Source organism: Oreochromis aureus, linkage group 17 (assembly GCF_013358895.1).
Source record: "Oreochromis aureus strain Israel breed Guangdong linkage group 17, ZZ_aureus, whole genome shotgun sequence".
In the NCBI taxonomy this organism is placed as follows: Eukaryota; Metazoa; Chordata; class Actinopteri; order Cichliformes; family Cichlidae; genus Oreochromis; species Oreochromis aureus.
Window position 1 is genome coordinate 26,171,749 of NC_052958.1, and position 20,165 is coordinate 26,191,913.

The 20,165-nt window shown below is 42.7% G+C and overlaps 3 protein-coding genes across 3 annotated transcripts in view; all 3 read left to right on the top strand.

The window, feature by feature from the left end:
* Positions 1–227: 227 nt before the first annotated feature.
* c17h8orf82 (chromosome 17 C8orf82 homolog) lies at positions 228–4,004 on the top strand. The gene is made up of 3 exons (XM_039601112.1): positions 228–565; positions 658–706; positions 2,764–4,004. Exons 1-3 carry the CDS (start codon positions 401–403, stop codon positions 3,249–3,251), a joined length of 702 nt encoding a protein of 233 aa, XP_039457046.1. The 5' UTR covers positions 228–400; the 3' UTR covers positions 3,252–4,004.
* A 2,884-nt stretch (positions 4,005–6,888) lies between these two features.
* On the top strand, positions 6,889–15,935 carry naprt (nicotinate phosphoribosyltransferase). Its single transcript, XM_031754892.2, has 13 exons — positions 6,889–7,482; positions 8,598–8,725; positions 8,813–8,895; positions 9,222–9,352; positions 9,770–9,885; positions 11,127–11,323; positions 12,641–12,781; positions 12,919–13,003; positions 13,104–13,184; positions 13,275–13,377; positions 13,735–13,892; positions 14,201–14,308; positions 14,446–15,935. Exons 1-13 carry the CDS (start codon positions 7,227–7,229, stop codon positions 14,530–14,532), a joined length of 1,674 nt encoding a protein of 557 aa, XP_031610752.1. The 5' UTR covers positions 6,889–7,226; the 3' UTR covers positions 14,533–15,935.
* Positions 15,936–17,657: 1,722 nt separating this feature from the next.
* LOC116332045 (1-phosphatidylinositol 4,5-bisphosphate phosphodiesterase gamma-1-like) overlaps positions 17,658–20,165 on the top strand; it is a 41,804-nt gene continuing 39,296 nt past the window's right edge. Inside the window, exon 1 of the mRNA XM_031754902.2 lies at positions 17,658–19,889. Within this exon, the coding sequence (XP_031610762.1) occupies positions 19,619–19,889 (271 nt within the window). The 5' untranslated portion in view covers positions 17,658–19,618. The remainder of the gene's footprint in view (positions 19,890–20,165) is intronic.

Consider the following 20,165-nt stretch of genomic DNA (forward strand, 5'->3'; position numbering starts at 1 on the left):
TTTTTTTAAGATGACCTGATTCTTATCAAAAAAAGTCTTATTTCTGTTTAATTACATTTTTAGATACGGTCCAGGAAAATAACAACACAGGTATTTAATATGCAAAGATTACACTTCGAATTCTATTATTCTTTTCTAATTTCTCTCATGAAATGTACGCGTGTTAAATCTGCACTGCAAACGCGTGCATGATATCATCCACTAGGTGGCAGCAGAAGAAAATGACCACATTGCACCACTTAAACACTTCCGGGTAACGTTTGTTCGATTGTAAACACTTGGGGGTTTAATCTGAGTTGTGTAAGGTGTACAAATAGCAGAAACACATAGGCTGTCGTTTGTGAAACACCACATTTTCGGTTCCCGTGTTTAATACGGAGCATATTTACCCTGCTCGGTTATGTTGTTCCTCCGGACCGCGGCTTTCAGCGCCAGAGGTCTGGCCTCTCTGCGCCGCGGGGCAGCCGGCTTAACCGCCTCCAGAGCGACCGCTACGTACGTCCAGGGCCAAAGCCCCACACCACGCATCCGAGAATACTTCTACTATATCGACCATCAAGGACAGGTAAGAAAGTGAACTAGCACTTCAAGAAGCAAACATCCAGAGTCTCCCTTTAGCATTAAACAGCATGTTAACTTTCATTCCTCTACTTGCAGCTTTTCCTCGATGATACCAAAGTGAAAAACTTTGTCACCTGCTTTAAAGGTAAACAAGAAACATTCAGCACAGACTTATTATTTGTGTTGACATTAAGAAATGACAGCGTTACAGTACACAGCAAAACTCTTGAGTGGGCCCTCATTTCTTTATAATTGAAAATGGGCAATGTATGCAACGATTTATTAAAACATCCAAACATACATGGAAATACAGTTTAAGGCATAAACAGTTTGTATAATTCCAACGAGCTTGGAACCTCTCTTGGATTTTGGCAGCCTTTTGTTCTCTTCCCGCACTGCTTCAGTAATTCTGAGGTCCAGGCTCAGGGAAGATAGTGTTCTGTTCTTCCGTCCCATTTGGTACATAGTGCCGACAATTTGAGCCCAAAATGTAAAGTTTGGGTTCATCACTCCATACGACCAGTTGCCACTGATTTTTCAGTCTAGTTCTTGTGTAATAGTCACATCCCTTTTTCCCGTCCTTAAGAATGGCTTCTTGACATCCACCCTTCTATTAAGACAGTTTCTGATGAGGCTTCAGTGAACAATAGATGGATCAGGTGCCAGGCCAGGTCCCTCTCTCTGGTCCTGTGCCTGGTGCTGTTTTTTTTCTCCCCCTGTTACTTAAAGGTACAGCGTGTAAAATGTCACCACTATATGTTGGTAGATTGCATTTGACTGAATTCTGTTTTCTTACCCCTCCCAAATCACTTGTATTATCGTAGCTATAGTGACTTCTGTAGAACAAACAACTCTGGCCAGCGTTAATCTGTAGTAAGAGCAGGCAGTCAGTCCACTGTTTAGCTCAATCATCAGCATTCTGAGTGTCCACATCTGTTTATTCTGGAGGATGCTGCAAAACTTTAGGAATGGAGTCTGATACAAATCAATGAATCGCTTAAGCTCACGCCTGTCCAATGACATGATGAGTTTATGAGGATGTCCTGAATTTTTCTGTTGGTTAGCGGTGCTGTTTTACCAGTGTTAGCTGCTGTCAGCCAGCATTAATGAAACTTTCTTTGAAGTGGATCAAACCTTGCGGTGAACCCCAGGAGAACTGACGGCTCTGACGGCATCCCATGAGATGTTGTTAAACAACTGGCAGGGATCCTCACCATGCTGTTCAACCTCTCCCTGACTCATGCCACCATTCCCACCTGTCTGCCTTAGCCATCATTCCCATCCTCCAAAAGACTGGAATAGACAGCCTCAATGACTACAGACCCATAGCCCTTACATCTGTAGCCATGAAGTGTTTCAAGCAGAAGGCCCAACAGCAGCTGCTGGTCTACCACTCCTCAGTGGAGATCGAGACCTTCTACTGCCTGGGTGTTTGGTACGCAGGGGCCACTACTGATCACAGGAAGTCCCACACCTCCAGACTCATGAACAGCTTCTTCCCTGGGACATTTAGACTGTTCTCATTGTTCTCTATCCTATAATGGATAATGGATTGTTCTCCCACACCCCACCCCTGGCCACCAACCTCACTAATCTGAGCCATGGTCTGAGTAAACCTCACCAGTCATGCCACTCACAAGAATGATGCACGTGATAATGTACTGCTTCCAAGCATGTTCTCCAGTGTGTGCCTATATTTACTTTTTGATTGTATATATTTCTCCTGTTTGTTATTTATTCCTTCTGTCTTACTGTTATACATGTACAAATGTTAAATGGTTATATGGAAATACTTCAGAAAATAAGTGCTTGAGACCACTTATACCAGGTATTTCAGTTAATTATAAAAATGTCTGGATTCTTGGATGCAAGGAGCCAGGCTAAAGAAATGAGAGGTAACTTGTGACATTTCACAGTACCGTACATTGATTCTTAAATTGCGCCCAGCTTGACTATATTGTAGTGTTGTACGTTAAACTGTACATTTAAATTGTGTTACACTGAGATGATAAATTGTGACATTTAATTATGGATTTAATATCACATTCTTATGTTATAATAAAAAATATTGTATACAAACTGTAGTGCAGTGTTCATATACAGCTGAATTATTTTATTTTCAAGTAAACTGCATTAATACCACTTGTGAGACCATTACTGATGCCCTCATTTTTTATTTATTTATGTTTTTTTTGTTACCAGATAAGGAATTCCTAGTCTTCTTCTTCACTCGTCTGCGCATGAATCATAGTGGTCGTTACGAGGATGACTTCCCCTTCCTGTCCCTGTGCGGCAGGGAGAGGAATTTCCTGCGCTGCGATGACCGACCTGTGGTCTTCACCCACCTGCTGCAGAGCCCCACTGGACCGCAGGGCGAGCAGGAGCTGCTATCATACTGTGGCGGTGCAGAGAAACTCTCCGTCCCGTTCCGCCCTGAGGCGCTGTACATGCATCCTGTCAGCGGGCGAGTTTACCACCCCTGCTCAGAGGTCTCAGGTGGGGTCGGTCTGGTCAGGTCGGCTCTGGCAATTGAACTCAGCCCCTTCTTTGTGTATACACAGGAGCGAGATCAGTCAGGACAGCCTACATACTTTGTGTGGGCAGGACAGAAGCACGCACTGACCAATGAGCTTGCAGGATACTTCCCTGTAGCTGAGCAGGGCAATGGACACCAGGGAGAAGTGGGATAATTTGGTAATGATTCCAGACTGAATTTAAAATCTTCTTAGTGATGGGATGTGTAAATGAGAATCACTAATGACTAATAGTTCCACCATTTTTTTGGCTTGCAAACAAAGAAATGGCTTCTTTTGTCTCCTTGTTTGAGGCTGTGGCCCACTAAAGGTGTCACATTTGAATTCTGTTTATGGGTCTGAAATGATGAAATTATCCAGAAGGTCAAAAGAGTACAGCGGTGTAATGTTTAGCACTGTTGCATGGCAGCAAGAAGGTACCTAGTTCAAATCCAGGCTGGGGCTTTTCTGTGGGCTGTTTGCTCTGTTGTGGTCTTCCTGTGCCTGCGTGGGTTTCCTCCAGGCTTTCCTCCTCTTGCTTTCTCCCACAGTCCTAAGATATGCAGATTTTAGGAAGGATATTATTTATACTTCTGTTCAGAAATCTATTAATTAAGTTGTTCTCCAGAGGAAGCTTGAAAAGAAATCCGAGTTGTTGTATCACAAAAGAATGTGGTGTAAAACTGAGGTTGTTTTAACAGTTGTATATATCATATTATAGTTACAGTTTTTGCAAATTTAGGTGCAATTCCTTTTAAAGAAAGATTCAGATGTAGTCTCACTTTTAAAAGTTGAAACTTGATACAAATTCATTCACCATGTTGAATGCAAAGTCTAAGAGTATTCATTTGAACACTGTAAAATCACAAGCAGTGTGAACTGAAGTGTGCTTTGGAAATATTTTGGAATTAAACTAATAACATATTCCAAGGTTTAGTTTTCAGTTTATTTTTGTCACATTTCTAAAATTTTAAAATGCTTCTTACACACAAACCTATTTATGATTTGGTAGTTATGGAGAGGGCATTGTTTAACGCAGGGGTCCCCAATCCCAGTCCACGAGGGCCGGTGTCCCTGCAGGTTTTAAATCTCACCCTGGGTCAACACACCTGAATCACATGATTACTTCATTACCAGGCCTCTGGAGAACTTCAAGACATGTTGAAAAGGTGATTTATCCATTTAAATCAGCTGTGATGGATCAAGGACACATCTGAAACCTGCAGGGACACCGGCCCTCGTGGACTGGGATTGGGGACCCCTGGTTTAACGTATAGTTTACCTCAGTAATATGGTGGTTTTTACAAAGATGTCACTGTTTCATTAGTCATACTCCTCCATGCTGCCACATAGATAACTGTTTGGAAAATCTGAGGATCATAATGAAGGAAATTCTTCTTTTCTCATTTGAATCATGCAGGCAGCACGGTGATGTGGTGGTTAGCACAGCTGCCTCACAGTAATCCTCACAAATCTGTCATCATGTTCTCTCAGGATACTGTGGCTTCCTCCCAATGTCCAAAGACATGCAGTTACTGGGGTTAGGTTAACTAATGATTCTACATTGCCCATGCATGTGAATATGAGTTTGAATAGTCTGTCCCTCTGTGTTAGCTTTCTGACAGGTGACATGTTCAGGGTGTACCCTGCCTCTTCCCCTGTGGCAGCTGGGATAGGCTCCTGCTGCAAGCTGCTGAGGTCCTGTGGCTGCTCAAGCCCAAATCATTAACCCTCCACCACTGTGCTGTGTATTACAACTAAACTTCTCCACTTTGCCCTTATCTAAGACATTGTTCCAAAAGTCTTGTGATTTGTTCAGGTGCAGCTCTGCAAATCTAAGCCATACTATCCTGTTCTTTTTAGAGAGAAGAGACTTTCTCCTGGCAACCTTCCAAACAAGAAATGCTTGTTCTATCTTTTTAATTTAAATTCTGTTGTCATAATGGTTAACATTTAAAATCCACATGCCTGTGGCTTTATGGTTTTTTTTTTTTCCGTTTTCTCTAAGCATTGAGCAGTCTGACCTTAGAGTAAATTTGTGTGATGTTCACTTCTGGGAAGACTGTGGGAGTTTGTTAAAACAGCCCCTGCTGTGACTGGCCCTCTCAATTACCTATGGAAGCACTAAGGATGTGTAAGTTTTCCATAGGACTGCATGGAGTCCCGAGAAGACTTTTTCACATGACTCTAGATCAGGGGTCGGCAACCCGCGGCTCTTTAGTCCTTATTTTGCAGCTCCGGGTGGTTTGGGAAAATAGAAGAAGTATTTCGCTGAAGTGCATTTTATTTGTGTTTAGTTCTTTTTTTTTAACTTGTAGTTCTAAATTGGAAGATTATTGTGACTTTGAAATATAAAAATAAAATTATATCTTATTATTTTTTTCATCGCTCAAAATAAGCGTCACACTCGCGGAAGCCGGTGTACCCGCCGAAACGCCGTGCATTTATCGAGACTTTCAACCCCAGATAGGCCAATTATGGATCTTCGGATCCACGTTATGTCGGCAGCTGTTCTCAATCGTGAACTATGTTAAAAACAAACACCGCTCACGCCTCACAGATGACAGCTTACAGTCCTGCGTAAAGATGAAAGCCTCGATTTGCAGATGCTGTGCGCCGAGGTTTGGGACCAGAAGTCTCATTGTAAACATATCACGGCAGATCCGACGATGTTTCCATGGACATGCTTTTCAGCATCTCTTTATTGACCACTTTTCACACACGGTTGTTGTACGCATACAGCCGCCTGTAGCTTTTCAGCTCACAGCCCGACAACACAACAGCAGAGAGAGCACAGACTTTAAGGGGGCGAGGCGCGATTGCGGGTGCCGCTCAGGTGCGTCCGACTCCCATTCAGCTGCACTGCAGACCACGCCCCGCCACACACATTAACAAGGTAAAATAGATATTTAGGCAGAATTTTGCAAATATCTTTTTTTTTTTTTTTTTTAGCAGCATAGTGCTTTTTTTCCAATTACTTTTTAAAAGTCAGGTCAAGGCTCCAAAAGTCTTGACCTGAAAAGGGTGGCGGCTCACAACAGTTTTTGTTTGCTACATGGATCATTTTAGTTCAGCTGGGTGTCTTTCATTTTGTTATATTTCTTTAAGAGTTCAAAATGTGTTAATTACATAAATAAAATGTAATTTTCTCTGTAGCACTTCATGGATTACATAAGCAACACACCTTAGTTGCTCTGTGGATTCTTTTAAAAAGCAGTTAAACCTTTCTGTTCAAACAAGCCTTTTGTTGATCGTATTTTATATTCTTTACATTATTTACATTTGATCTTTTACATTGTGTATAATGTCTATCGATTGTATTGTTTATTTTAATATTTGTGTACAGCGCTTTGTGACTGCCTGTCTGTGAAAAGCGCTTAATAAATAAACTTTACTTACTTACTTTAGATGTTTGCACAAAGCACAAAGGTAAAAAAACACTATATACAGTGTTATCTTCATTTTAGATTTCAAAAAGTATTTGCGGCTCCCAGTGTTTTCTTTTGCGTGGAAACCGGGTCCAAGTGGCTCTTTGGGTGTTAAAGGTTGCAGACCCCTGCTCTAGATCATTGCGAGATTTAATTTCAGCTTGACATAATGGCCTGCAGAGAAAAAACTAAGACCAGTCATTACTAGATTGTTCATAACTATGCATCTGACAAATAAAGAATCTTGAATAAGGTTAAAACCGGAGGCTGTTTGCTGACATTTTGGAATAAATTTAGTCACAAATGAGAAATCAATACGTAAGATATTCCTACATTTTCGGGGCTCATTATCTATAAATAAAGACTGATTTTGTGGTTGCAATACATACATAGATGGTGAGTTTTTACATTGCGTGCTGAAGGATCTCGCTCCTTCACAGCAGGTGGCCACATGGAAGCGATTCTTTGAAAGTGAATCCAGTTTTCATGATCCAAAATTGCGTTAGGTTAAGCGCATGACTCGTGACACGGGCTGACACTAATAGGAATCAGTAGACCATAAATGTGTTCGCCAACAAAGAGACTAACTGAAAAGTCTGAGGTGCAACAACGTGAGCCGTGGCTGTATTTCCCAGCTGCCCCGCTCTGTCTCTGCCTCAGGGGGTAAAGGAGTCGGTGGGAGAACTGCAAGTCCCAGAGGTCTCGGCATCAGGGCTGGGAGAACATGGCAGCGCCGTCCGCCAGCAGCAGCACGTGCAGCGGGGTTATGGAGCGGTCTATTCGGGAGCGGGTTCCCCCGCTGCTCACCGACTTGTACCAGTTCACCATGGCGTACGCGTACTGGCGGGCCGGTCGCCACGAGGAGCACGCCGTGTTCGAGCTTTTCTTCAGGGACAATCCGTTCGGCGGAGGCTTCTCGCTGTTCGCCGGGGTGCACGACTGCCTGCTGTTCCTGCGCAGCTTTCGCTTCGCAGACGAAGGTGAGGAAATCAATTAACTACATGTTAGTGTCACTGACTACAAACTGGACATAAACGCTAAATTAAATAATAAAAGTCACGTTATTAATCCGCTGACGGTGACTTTTCTCTCCCGCGGAGCTCTGGTAGGCTTACAGAACTGGTTGCGCAATACTACTTATTTCTTAAGAACTTGAAAAGAGAAAGTAGCTGGACTTGTGTAAACTTCAAAAACTTAAAGAAGCCCAAGAAGCAACTGGACTTCTTTAAGTTCGTAAAGTCCAGTTTCCCCAAAGCCGTTAAGAATGCCACCATTTGTAACGTAGTAATCGTGTTACTATTTGTTCCACCAGTAGCAGCTTTGCTACTCCAGGACCGATTTAACTGCAAAAGGCACACAGGGGCGCTGCAACCTTGCTTTTATGTAGGAATATAAGCAAATCATCTGTAGCCCACTGCACATCTGCCTCAGACTGACGGCGAGGTGTTAGCGCTCTATCTGTATGAGAGTGTCAGCGGTCAGTCCGAGTGGGACCACTGTTGATTTGGGATACACAGATATGCCAGTCCAGCATCAGTATCAGATAGCATGACAGCATTAGATGTTGCTCCCTATGCCAGTAACTAATGTTAATGTGCTGCCCTCGCTTTGATTTGGGACTGTTTTAATGTTTGAAGATGAGGTTTGCACAGTAGTACACAGCAGAGGAGCTCTGTTTCACACTGCCTTCCAAGGGGTGGACCTATGATGTTTCTTCTATTCATGTGTTGGAACGTGTACTTCAGTAAAAACAGGAAATGTATTTTCTCTACCACAAAAGCATGGTCTAAAGTAGCACAAAATCCTCAGTTAAGTACAACCACCGATTTCTGTGCAATACTTGAATTAATGCACTTTTTTAAACTTTAGCAGCTGCACAGGACCGCTGTGCCACGCTTGTGTGGCTTGCCTCCACAGCTACGCAACAAACATGTTTAGTCTAACCTTCATTACAGTCGCACCACTGATTTACAGGAAACTATGGGATTTTGTTCTGTTCCTGTGAGTGTGGGTGTGTGAGACAGGAGGACAAATAGAGAAGTGAGTCAGGAGAGTGTTACAGGGTTGTGTTAACATTTTGTGTTCATGGATCCAGATGTGGAGTTCCTGCGCTCTGTCATGCCTCCGGACACTGACCCTGCCTTCTTCCAGTTTCTGCGATGCCTCGACTGTTCGGGTGTAACGCTCCATTCCGTCCCCGAAGGCACTGTGGTCTTTGCCAGGGTGAGCTATGAGTCTTTAAGGTTAAACTGAGGTTCAAAGGTCACAGTCTGAGGGACTAACTAGTGCTGCATGTCATCACATCTGCAGGTGCCTCTCATGGAAGTGGCTGGTCCACTGCCTGTGGTACAACTACTGGAGACAAGTCTATTGTGTCTTGTCAACTATGCCAGGTAATACATAGAGTCATATTTCTGTTTTTCCTGGAAAAGTAACGTCCCGATTATTTTCTCATGTTGTGCCATCTTTAAAGCTACCCCGTTCACCCCGAGAACCTTTGGAAATATATTACTGAAGGATTCTATTTTATATTCAAAAGATTCAAGAGAAACTAAAGAAGTCTATCAGACTTTTGGGGAAATATAAATAAGCTTATTTGCAATATTTTGTTTGTTGCCTTCATGCAATATAAATGTCATATACTGTAGCTTCATTGAAGCAAAGCTAAATGTATACAATGGACCTCTGCTTCAATGTCCTGTCTCTTCTCTGTTGTCAGTCTGGTCTGCACTAATGCTGCCCGTTTCCGTCTGGCGGCAGGCCCCAAGAGGAAGCTGCTGGAGATGGGCCTCAGGAGGGCTCAGGGTCCAGACGGAGGACTCACCGCCTCCCGATACACACACATCGGAGGTGAATGCTGTGTGATTACTTTGTTTTGATCCTTGGCACTTTTGTGGATTTGTCACTTAAAGGCTTCTTTCCTATATTTCTTTAAAAATGCCAATATCAAAAATCAGAAATGTGATTTTTGATGTTGGCATCCCATCCAACAAAACTCATGAAGAGGACGCCTGTCTAATGAGAGGATACAAGCATCTATCTGTAACCTTTGAAGGAATGTAGCGATCTGGACTTCATTTCCGTGCTGTCTTACACAGCGTGTCTGCAGGATTTACTGAAATTCCCAAAGAACATTACTACATGACATCAAATGAACAAAAACCAGCATGTTTTGTGTTGAAAGAATGAAATGGAATTGAAATGTGGAAATGATTTTCTTCTGTTCTGCATTCACACAGAGACTTTAAGCTTTATTCCATCTTTCAGGGTTTGATCTTACCAGTAATGTTCAGGCTGGTTTCCTGTTTGGAATCCCAGTTGCAGGGACCATGGCACACTCATACGTAACTTCCTTTACCTCCCTGGAGGAAGTGTGGCCGCAAGTGAGTATGCACGCTCTGTCGTTATGTCATCTGAATGGAACCATACCATTCAGATAATTGCGCTACACATCTTATGTGTTTATACTGGCAAACCAGAACATGACTTCCATTTTACACTCAGCATCTTTGTAAAGATCAGCTGTGACATGTTCCACGACTCATTAATGCAAATATCTTATGAGCCAATCACATGGCAGCAATGCATTTAGTCAAAATGATGTGCCATAGTTCAAAGTGAGCATCAGAACAGGAAGGAAAGTCGATTTAAGTGAATTAAAAGATGACTGTTCTGAAGGCAAAAAGACGACTCAACCCAGAACTAGCAAAGTCTACCAAAAAAAGTGGTCTGGGAGTTTATGTAAGGTAAAGGTGATGTAATAGTAGAGAGAGTACAAGAATCAGACCTCTCGGTGACAGTGGGGAGGAAGCACTTCCTCTTAACTTGATGAGATCATAGAACAAACGTTAACAAAAGACACAAGAGGCCCCCCAGGTGTGGGGGCCTACCTCCCCTTACCACACTCCCTGCCGGTGCCTGATGCCCTCGTGCGTTGGTGGTTCCCGGTGTCTGGGCGCTCAGGTATGTACTGGCTCACTTCCGGTGGCTGCTTGACAAGGCCTGGCGCCTATGACTCGGTGGGGCCCCTTCTAGGGGGCGGGGCACCCTCAGACCTCAGGCCTCTGGGCCCGGGGTTCAGTCCGCTCTGGCGCGGCTGGCTGCTGGCAGAGCCTGCAGGCACGTCACTGCAGCCCCCTGTGGCTTCAGCACTCCTCAGCTCTCCTCAGTTCTTTCCAGGAGGGTGGAAAATAAATTAAATGAGTAATAATAAAGATCAATAAAGTGGACTGATATGGCAAAACCATAATGACCCACTTGGAAAAATAAATCTGTTGAGCATCTTTCTTGGCCCTCAGACAATAATTCTGATTGCTGATGTACCAAACGGGACAGGCGAAAAAACCCCAAAAAACAGAAACTACCGGAGAGAGCTGACAAAAATGAACGACGTGCACCAGTGGCGTATAAACACCACAGTCCCCAGCCACCTGAGTTAATACCACATTCAAAAGATTCAGCTCCCATTTGAACCCTAATTACAAAAGTAGAGAGGGTATCAGTCTCCTGAGGGCTGGTTTGACAGGAGAGGCACACGTTAGGCTCTCCTTCTGTTGTAATTTGGTAACTGAAATGCTCTATTGCATTTAACAAACTCTTAAATATCTTGTTTGTGTCTTTACAGACGCTTTCGGCGGTGAACGGGGACCACAATCTAGTCGATATCATTTCTTTAACAAAAGGCTGGCTGAGTCGTGTGTGTGAACTTCTGGGAGCAGAGCCTGGGAAGATCCATGAGGGAGAGCTGGCTGCTTTCTTGTCTTATGCCATCGCCTATCCTCAGAACTTCCTCCCAGTGATTGACAGCTACAGTGTTGGCTGGTACCTCCTGCCTTACATTGAATTTTTAAAGTTTCCACTGCATATATGAGATAAGGCTGACGAATTGGCAGTTTGGCTAATGAAAGCCAGAAAACTAAGAAGCTATAAAAACTAAAGGAACACTTTTTAATCAGAATAAAGCATCTAGTCACTGAAATTTCTGGGATTAGAGTTAAAATAATGACACAAGCCCCAAAACAAAGGTGGAGGCCACTGATATTTTCCCCTCATCTTTTCTGACTGATTTATTCATTGGTTTTGCATTTGGCCACGGTCAGCGTCACTACTTTTAGCATGAGGTGATACCTGGACTCTACTGATGTTGCAGAGGTAATCTAACTCCACGTCAGCCTACCACAAGGTAGGCTGGGTCTTCCAGCGAAGTTTCAAGTGCATGGAGGAGATTCCAGGAGACAGGCGGTTGCTCTAGGAGAGGTGGACTGGGCAGTAAAAGGTCTTTAACCCATCAGCAGGACCTGTATCTGCTCTTTTGTGCAATAAGGAACAGGAGGAGTGATGCCAGAGTCCTATGAAATGACCTTCAACAAAGTGGTATGAATGTCTCTGAGCTAACAATCACAAACAGACTTCACAAGAGTGGCCCTAGTGCCTGATGACCTTGGAGCCCAATTAGCATTTTCCATAGAATATTAGAACTGGCAGGTCCACCACTGGTGCCCTGTGATTTTCACATTTGAGAGCAGGTTCAGCCTGAGCGCATGTGACTGATGTGTCTGGAGAAGCTGTGGAGAATGTTATGTAAAATCATTAAACATGACTGGTTTGGTAGTGGGTCATTGATGGTCAGGGGAGGCATATCCATGGAAGGACACAGACTTGTACAGGCTAGGCAATGGCACCCTGACTTACATTAGGTTTCAGGAAGAAATCCTTGGACCATTGTCAGTCCCTTTGCTGGTACAGTGGATCCTGGGTTCCTCCTGGTGCAAGACAATGCCCAGTTTCATGTGATGAGAGTATGCAGTCAGCTCCTGGAGGATGAAGGAATTGATACCACTGATTGGCCCTCCGTACTCATCTGATCCAAATCAAACAGAACACCTTTGGGACATCACATTTAGGTCCATGCAGGACCAGGATGATTTTTAGCTGTTGAATCATTTTATTCAGTATCAATTCATTTGATCTTGAGCAGTAAAAGTGTTATTTGTAATTATGGGGAAAATTTGCCATAAAAGCTTCTAGCTCATAAAAGCCTTCTCTTTTCTCCATTCCCTAGGTTTGTTTCCATTAAACAAAGCTAAACACAAAGCAGTTCAATGATCTCATCTATTCTGTGTGTAAATATAATTTCAGTAGCGGCCTGTTGAACTTCTGTGCTGTGGCACTGGTACTGTGTGAGCTGGGCTACAGGCCTGTGGGGGTTCGTCTTGACAGCGGGGACCTTTGCAAGCAGTCCCTTGATGTGCGCCGTGTCTTCAGGCTCTGCAGCGAGCAGTGAGTAAGGTGTCCTCCCGTCTGTCTTTAAACTTACAGTGAGATGTGTTCTGACTCCTCCAGACATCTGTGGCTCATGTGTGATTTTGTGTTGTTGCTTTTTGATTCTTCTCTCATTGTTCATTTCATCTCTGCAGCTTCTCCATTCCTGCTTTTGATTCCCTGATCATTGTTGGGACTAATAACATCTCAGAAGAGAGCTTGGCTGAACTCAACAGTAAGGTAAATTGAGTGGCCATGCAGAGTAAGTCACATTTTGTGACTTGTAAAAGCGACTCCCTGCAAGACTTTTTCATGTCATCTTGATGTGTCATTGTCTTAGGAGAACGAGATCAGTGTAGTTGGTGTTGGAACACATCTGGTGACTTGCACAAAACAACCCTCCCTAGGCTGTGTTTATAAGGTAATTTAATGAGAAGTCACACTTACTAGCCTCTCTCCTCTCCTGCCATGTTAATACCTGTATGGTTTTGTTTGTTCCTCTGTTCATTAGCTGGTGGAGGTGAGAGGAAGACCCAGAATGAAGGTCAGTGAGGACCCAGAAAAGAGCACTGTTCCTGGGAGGAAAGCTGTCTACCGGCTAATAGATGCTGAAGGTGAGAATTATTGAGTACTACCTGCTGCAGCGGAGCTTCTTTCTCTGTGTGGCACAACAACAGGAACGCCACAAAATACTTGTTATAAATGATCACAGAGACAGGTCCGTGAATGGCAATATGATCCTCCCTTCAGGCAGAAGAGCTGTCACACAGTCATAGTGTATAAGCTGCAGTGGAATAACAGTCTGATCCTACTCCTTTCTGTGTTTTTTGTCAAGGTGACGTGTGCCATGTTCTGTTTTGTTGTTCTTAACAAAGTTTTTTTTATTTTAAACTGTCTGATCTGTTTATTTAAGTGTGTATGAATATGTTCCTGTAAATCTATAATTGGTTTCTGTCCTTTGTCCTCTGCAGGTCATCCATTTCTAGATGTGGTATGTCTGGCGGTGGAGTCTCCTCCAGAGGCGGGACTCCCACTGAGCTGTTACCCCCTGGGATGTAACCACACCGCCCTCTCAGTCACTCCTGCTCGGGTCACCTGTCTGCGTCAGGAAGTGTTTAGTAAAGGACAGGTGAGGATGGGCCGCTCTCTCAAACATTAGCAGACAGCTTATGAAGAATTGTGGGATAATTACACTGAAGACATACTTTTTTTAACCTTTGTATCTTAAAGATTTTCTATTTAGATTTTTAATCAGTGACTAAGAAGTTTACAAAGAACACCAAACGTATGTAATATAACAGCAAAAAAGTACTTTCTTTAAAAACTATTTAAAAAAAAAAAAAAAAAAAAATCACACTTCATGTACTAAACAGTACCAAACAAGCCACTATAGTGTGTGGGAGCTTTGCCTTTATGAGTGTCTCCAACATTTTCTAGGTCACACAGCCTTTGTGCAGCGCTGCAGAAACTAGAGCAAAGGTCCAGAGCTCCCTCCAGACTCTGCACCCTCGGCACAAGAGACTGCAGAAGCCGGATTCCTACACAGTAAGTCTCAGTACAAGCTGTACTGAATGCAACAGTACAGACCAACTTAGTCCTTCACTAAGATGCAGAAATTAACTCTCAGATTGCCTTAAAGTGAAAATGTCTTTACCTATGCCTGTGGCTTTCTCTTCCACTAGGTGGCACTCTCCCAGAAACTCCACAACATGGTCAAAGAGATCCAAAAAGGAAGCAGCAACAACACCAACTTTCTTTTAGCCAACTAAAGAGAATCAGGTGTTTCCTAAATTGCCTCACAGAAGTTCTTTTATTTATAGAGCATGGTCTGAATGAACCCTTACAGTGGGGACACTCTCCAAATACTGGAAATAACAGCCGTTGTGTCGCCTGGGTTAGTCAGATGTAACGAATGTTTTAAAAGAAGGATTAAAATAAAGGTGTTTAGTGCAAAGACAGACCATCAGGGTTAGACAGACTTTTAGACATATCCTTACAGTTATGTTTTCTACATTTGGAAATTTTCAACAATAAACGTCCAACAAATCTAAAAACAGGAGCCGCACTGTTAAATGAAGACATGAAAGTGCAGAAATAATCATATTCTCTGAACCAGACTTTGCTGCCTTGTTGCAGGTGAATAACATTAAGTTCATGTTAAGGTCGTCTGCTGAAGAAAGACGTGGTTGGAAACTAGAAAAAAATAGAAAGCTGCCCGTGCATTAAATTTTTTTTTCTTCATATGAATATTATTCTAAACTTGGGACTAAGACTCAGGTTAGTGGATTTTTAAAATAAATCTGTACCTCAGACCCTTTGATCATGCTTTTGAAAAAGTGGCAGTAATTACAGGTTGATATTTTAGTTCATGTCAAAGATTATGATTTTGTTTGACAGTTTATAAGCTAAGGAAGTTTGAAGTATTTGTGGTTTCTTATCCATAACACTTATCACAGTAATCAACATTTTTATGTAGGTGAGACTAGACAGGATGGAGACACGGTTTTAAGGCACTGAGGAATATTGACATTTCAGGTTTAGGTTCATGACACTGTCGTCTTTTCACTTTAGTCTAGAGAAAATCTCCAGATTATAGATCAAGTTTTCTTTGTCTACATGATATTAATGTAAAATGATTCATATGTAATATGTAAAACACACACTTTTCATATTTAATTGTAAAATTCCAGAATTCTTGCAATGCAAAAAGTAAGTTATCTTCATATGGGTGGTGGGGGTCTTTAAAATTCTTACTGATAACTTGTATTTAACAATAAAATGTCATCTTCAATAACAAAGGCTGTTTTCTGTGAGCGAGAAATCCCCACTTCAGTTGTATTTACATCCTTGAACTTTCATGTTATATTACTGCATATTATAACACTTTTTTTTCTTTTTTAAACCAACAAGTGTATTGATTGTCATTGAGTGCTTGATTTATGGAACAGTTGTACCTAATGTGTTTTTTTCTGGGCTCCTAATATGAAAATAAAATGACACAACAATTAGGTTTTTATCAAATATTTGCATTTATGTTTTGAAAAGGTATGCTCAAGATAAACATAAAAATGTAACAAAAAAGTTGTAAATAAAAAATAATATTCTTTGTTAGTAATAAACAAGCCCAGTTTCGTGGTGATATGTTAGTAATAAAAACCTATTCACAACTAAAGTCTCTCCTTATCATCCAATGGAATGACTCAGTAAAAGATAAATGGCTGCTTGTGTGAAATTCACAGAGAAAAAAAACAGTTCTAAAGCTGTGTATAAGTCCTTGGACTCACCTGTAACTTATTTCTTTCAGCTGTTCTGACAGTATCTGTGTTTCTGTCCAGTGATGGTAAAGAAACGGGTAATCAAAGACTGCAGCTGTTTCCAAGTGTTCTTCTCATTTACCTACAATCCAAACGTATGCCACTAAAACAGTATTAAATGTGCCATGATAACAATAAATTCATTTCAACATATTTTTTTTTTTTTGCAGTTTATTGTTTCTTTGCAGGATTCATTTTAAGTTTGAAAAGAAGCAGCAGAGTAAAGATGGAGACAGTGTAATGGTGCTGCTCTTAGTGTAGATGTAAGATTTAACCTTTAGGTGATTAACTGAATGCTCACCATTCCTCTTTACTCTGCTTCAATCTGAAACCTGTTGGCTGCAATTCTCTACATCCCACCCCCCAAGCCTCTTTTTCTTACTGCTGCAGGACATGTGAGAAGAGTTCTCTTGAATTCTGATTGGCTGCCTGCTGACCAGTGGTAGTGGAACTGGAGATACACCCAGTGGACATATGGAGCTGATTAAACACAGAGAGGCAGTGATATCATCCATGACTGTCTCAGCGGTGGATCAGTCCACACTCTTTTACAGCCTCAGGGAGTCCCGCTAATGCACATTACTGAACTTTAGTCTATTTCACTACATAAATAATGGTCAGTAGTGTCAGTAGAGTTATTCCTTTAGTTACGGGGATCAGAAGGCACAAATCCTCTATCCAAAATTCCATGACACTACTTTTGAGCCATCCCTAATTTCTTTATATTTTGCTGGGAAAATAGAAAATAGGTGATTTGTTGAAATGTACAAACATGGAAATGCAGTATATAAGGCAAAAACAGAGTTTGTTCTGTTCTATAGTTTAAAAGTCTGTACGGCATGACCACCTTTACTCTTCGGCAAGCTCTCTTGCTCTCTATAAGTAGTTTTCAGGAATAGTTCTCCAGGCTTCTTGCAAGACATTCAAGCTCTTCTTTGGATGTTGGCTGCCTTTTGTTCTGTTCTCTGCCAAGATGATCCCACACTGCTTCAATAATGTTGAGGTCTGGTCTCTGCTGAGGCCAGTCCATGACTGATAGCGTCATAGATAAAACACTGCTTTTGGATCATTGTCATGATGAAAAACTTTCTATTTTTGTGTTCATGATGCCATCAATTTTGATGTTCCCCAACACCACTGGCTGAAGTGCAATTCAAACCCACCTTGTTTGTGCAAAGATACGACTTAATGCCTGTCAAACAGTCTTTTCTTTAGCAATTTGTCAATTTGTTTTTGTAAAGAAATGGAAACAAAGTACCGGTATGTGTTTTTGCCTCTGGCTGCTGGTAACAAAGTGTCTAAAGGTAAAATTTTAAATTGTTTCTTTGCTAAGTTTTCTGTTTCCTGTAGACAACACACTGGTACACTGCTTTTTATGATTGGCTGATAGGTCAGTGGTAAGTGACTTAAAAAACAAAAGTGGCGATGTGCATGGACGGGACTGAAAACGAGTGAAAAAAAAAAGTTTGAAAGACCTTCAGAAACCCTGGTGAGCTATGGCTCAGGACCACTTTAAAAGTTAGAAGAATGTATATTTTATTTTAAGAAAAATAAATGACAGGTGGCTCAAGACTTCTGCAAAGTACTATACATAATAAAAGTGCAAAAGTTACTAAAGTTTTGCATTGCGCAGTAAGATGAGAGTCAATTTATTATCCTGTTAGGTCCACATATATTTGGACCTCTTCTTCTCTATTTTCCCTATCCTTCTGTTAATTCTCTCCCAACCTCTCTTTCCTTCTTCTTTCTCTTTCTCATCCCCCAGTCCTGTCCGTTCTGGCTGTAATTACTTAAAATAAAATAATAATATTCAAATAAAAAAAATAATAAAAAATCCTGATAAAATTCTAATAAACTATGACAATCAAGTGGACCAGTATAGCAAAAGGTCCACTTGGCAAAATCAATCTAACCAGTATTCTTTTCATTTTAAGGACATAAATTACTATATTTGGAAAGAAGGGGGCATATTAAATAGCACACGTAATTTGCAAAGCGCATCCATAAAATAAGAGCAAGATGCAGACATACATATTGGCTAATTAGTGCTAGGTAATGGCACTACAATTTCGCCCGCCAGAATTAAAGCCCAAACTTAATGAATGGTCTGTTGTACACTGCAAACATATTGGTCAGATAACCCAGCAAAATGCTCCCAAACATGCACCCCTTATTAACAGTATTAGTTTAAAACGAATATATTTATAATGTCCAAGAAATCTAAATTTCAGCTACGACAGAAAAACAAACCAAATCAAACAAAAAGAACAACCTCTAGCGACCTCACCAGTCGCGTAAAACCTTTGATTTACTGCTACTGGCTGACACGTCAGTGACCTTTGTAATTTGAACCGCACTTAACCTCCTGACATGCCCAGATCCCCGCTGAGTCCACTGTGCATTCGCTGCAGAAAACGCTTTCACCTGCAGATCTCGTGGAGGCCGGCAGAGGTCGCTCTGTTCTCTGGCTTCTCTCCCTCTCTGGCTGTCCCTGCGACTCTCCCTCTACTCCCCTCATCTTCCCTCAGATACTGTACAGCAGGCAAAAAAAAAAAAAAAAGTCGGATCAAGCTTTTCCGGTCTGCTAGCACTAATTTCCTCTCAAGACCTCTGGCGTTGAAGCTGAGGATACGCACAGATCCAGAGACAGAGAGCGACATCCTGGGGAAGGAGCAGCAAGGAGGACCTAGTGAAATTAACGGCACAGCCTCGCAGCCGTCTCGAAGGGTTTTCTACCACGGGTGAGTGGATCCTGCGCGCTGGGAGAGGAGGAACAGAGAAGGAGAGGGGAGCAGAATGCTTCGGCAGATGGGAGCGCTCCCGAGTCTCGTCGCGCCCGCTCCGTGCTCTCCCATCCGCGCGTCTCTCCGTCTCCGTGAAGCCGCCACATAGCGGCCGCCGCTGCCCGTCCTCCTCTCCGCCGCCCCTCCGGGTATTTGCCCGGCTCGTTATTACATAACCCAGCGTCTCTGTCGCCACCCCTGACTTGATTCTCTCAAAGCCGGCGGTGAGGGGATCCACGTCTTGTTTACCGGCCCAGCGAGAGCAGCGAGCGCCTGCAGCAGCAGCAGCAGCAGGCGACGAGGCGTCCAAGCAGGATTTAAAGCCGGATCATCACGCTGTCTTGGACTGAAGGACTAGCAGGGTGGAAACCTGAGTCTGGCGGTGATGAGAACTCACCCCGAGTGGATTTCTCTGGTGTGCTGCCAGAAGCATCTGGAAAGGATAACACAGGAATACACTCCCCCCTCCAGAGTACCAGAGGATAGTTCACATCTCAGACGGTTCGGTGTTTGAGCTCTGCAGCTGCTGACTGATGTGTTTTAGATTGTGCTTTATTGGGGAATAGTTTTATCCACTCTGGCTGCCCCAACTGACACAGTTCATAACCAGATTTCCTCCTGACCCCAGTGGGCTTGAACATGTTGAATACCCCTAGTCCTTGATGCTTGCAGATGGTGACTGAGGGATAAGCATCCTATTCGAGAAATCACAACAGATTAGCAATCCAGCAAGGTTTACTTTTAGCGATGCAGTGAAGATGTGTGCAGCCAGATTCAGTGGCTGCCTCAATGGCTGTGCTGAGGAGGCCCCCAGTAGTGTTGCAGGGGCTGCTGGTTCAGTCATGGTCTCCAGGATGCTGGACTGGTCTGAGGCAGGTGCCCGCATCCTCCACAGCCTGGAAATGGGCACAGTGATGACCATCTTCTATCAGAAAAAGTCTCAGCGCCCTGAGAGGAGAACGTTCCAGATAAGGCAGGACACGAGGCAGATAGTGTGGAGCAGAAACCCAGACAAAATAGAAGGAGAGAGTAAGTATAAAATTGGGGATGGATTTCTGGGCTTCCCCGGCCTGTGAAATGTTTAAAGTCAGTAATTCATGTTGGAAAGTCAAACAGTTCTTCTAAACTAGCAGCAGTGAAGCAGTTGTGCTTTTAAGGCTTTCAATGCTAATCCAGTGTTTGTGTCTGCCGAGTTTAAACCAGCCCGCAAAACATACATGTTTAAACCATGTAAACATCCGTCTCACATGTATAACATGCAGAAGTTTGGTTGAGTCAAACAAAGAGTCAACCTGGTTGAGCCTT

What these genes read in the sequence shown, in the direction of transcription:
- c17h8orf82 (XM_039601112.1), top strand. Translation starts at nt 401, where the DNA reads ATGTTGTTCCTCCGGACCGCGGCTTTCAGCGCCAGAGGTCTGGCCTCT. An exon ending in ATATCGACCATCAAGGACAG is followed by an intron (nt 566 to 657) that starts GTAAGAAAGTGA and finishes CTCTACTTGCAG; the next exon opens with CTTTTCCTCGATGATACCAA. An exon ending in CTTTGTCACCTGCTTTAAAG is followed by an intron (nt 707 to 2,763) that starts GTAAACAAGAAA and finishes TTTTGTTACCAG; the next exon opens with ATAAGGAATTCCTAGTCTTC.
- naprt (XM_031754892.2), top strand. Translation starts at nt 7,227, where the DNA reads ATGGCAGCGCCGTCCGCCAGCAGCAGCACGTGCAGCGGGGTTATGGAG. An exon ending in CCGATACACACACATCGGAG is followed by an intron (nt 9,353 to 9,769) that starts GTGAATGCTGTG and finishes TCCATCTTTCAG; the next exon opens with GGTTTGATCTTACCAGTAAT. An exon ending in TGGAGGAAGTGTGGCCGCAA is followed by an intron (nt 9,886 to 11,126) that starts GTGAGTATGCAC and finishes GTGTCTTTACAG; the next exon opens with ACGCTTTCGGCGGTGAACGG.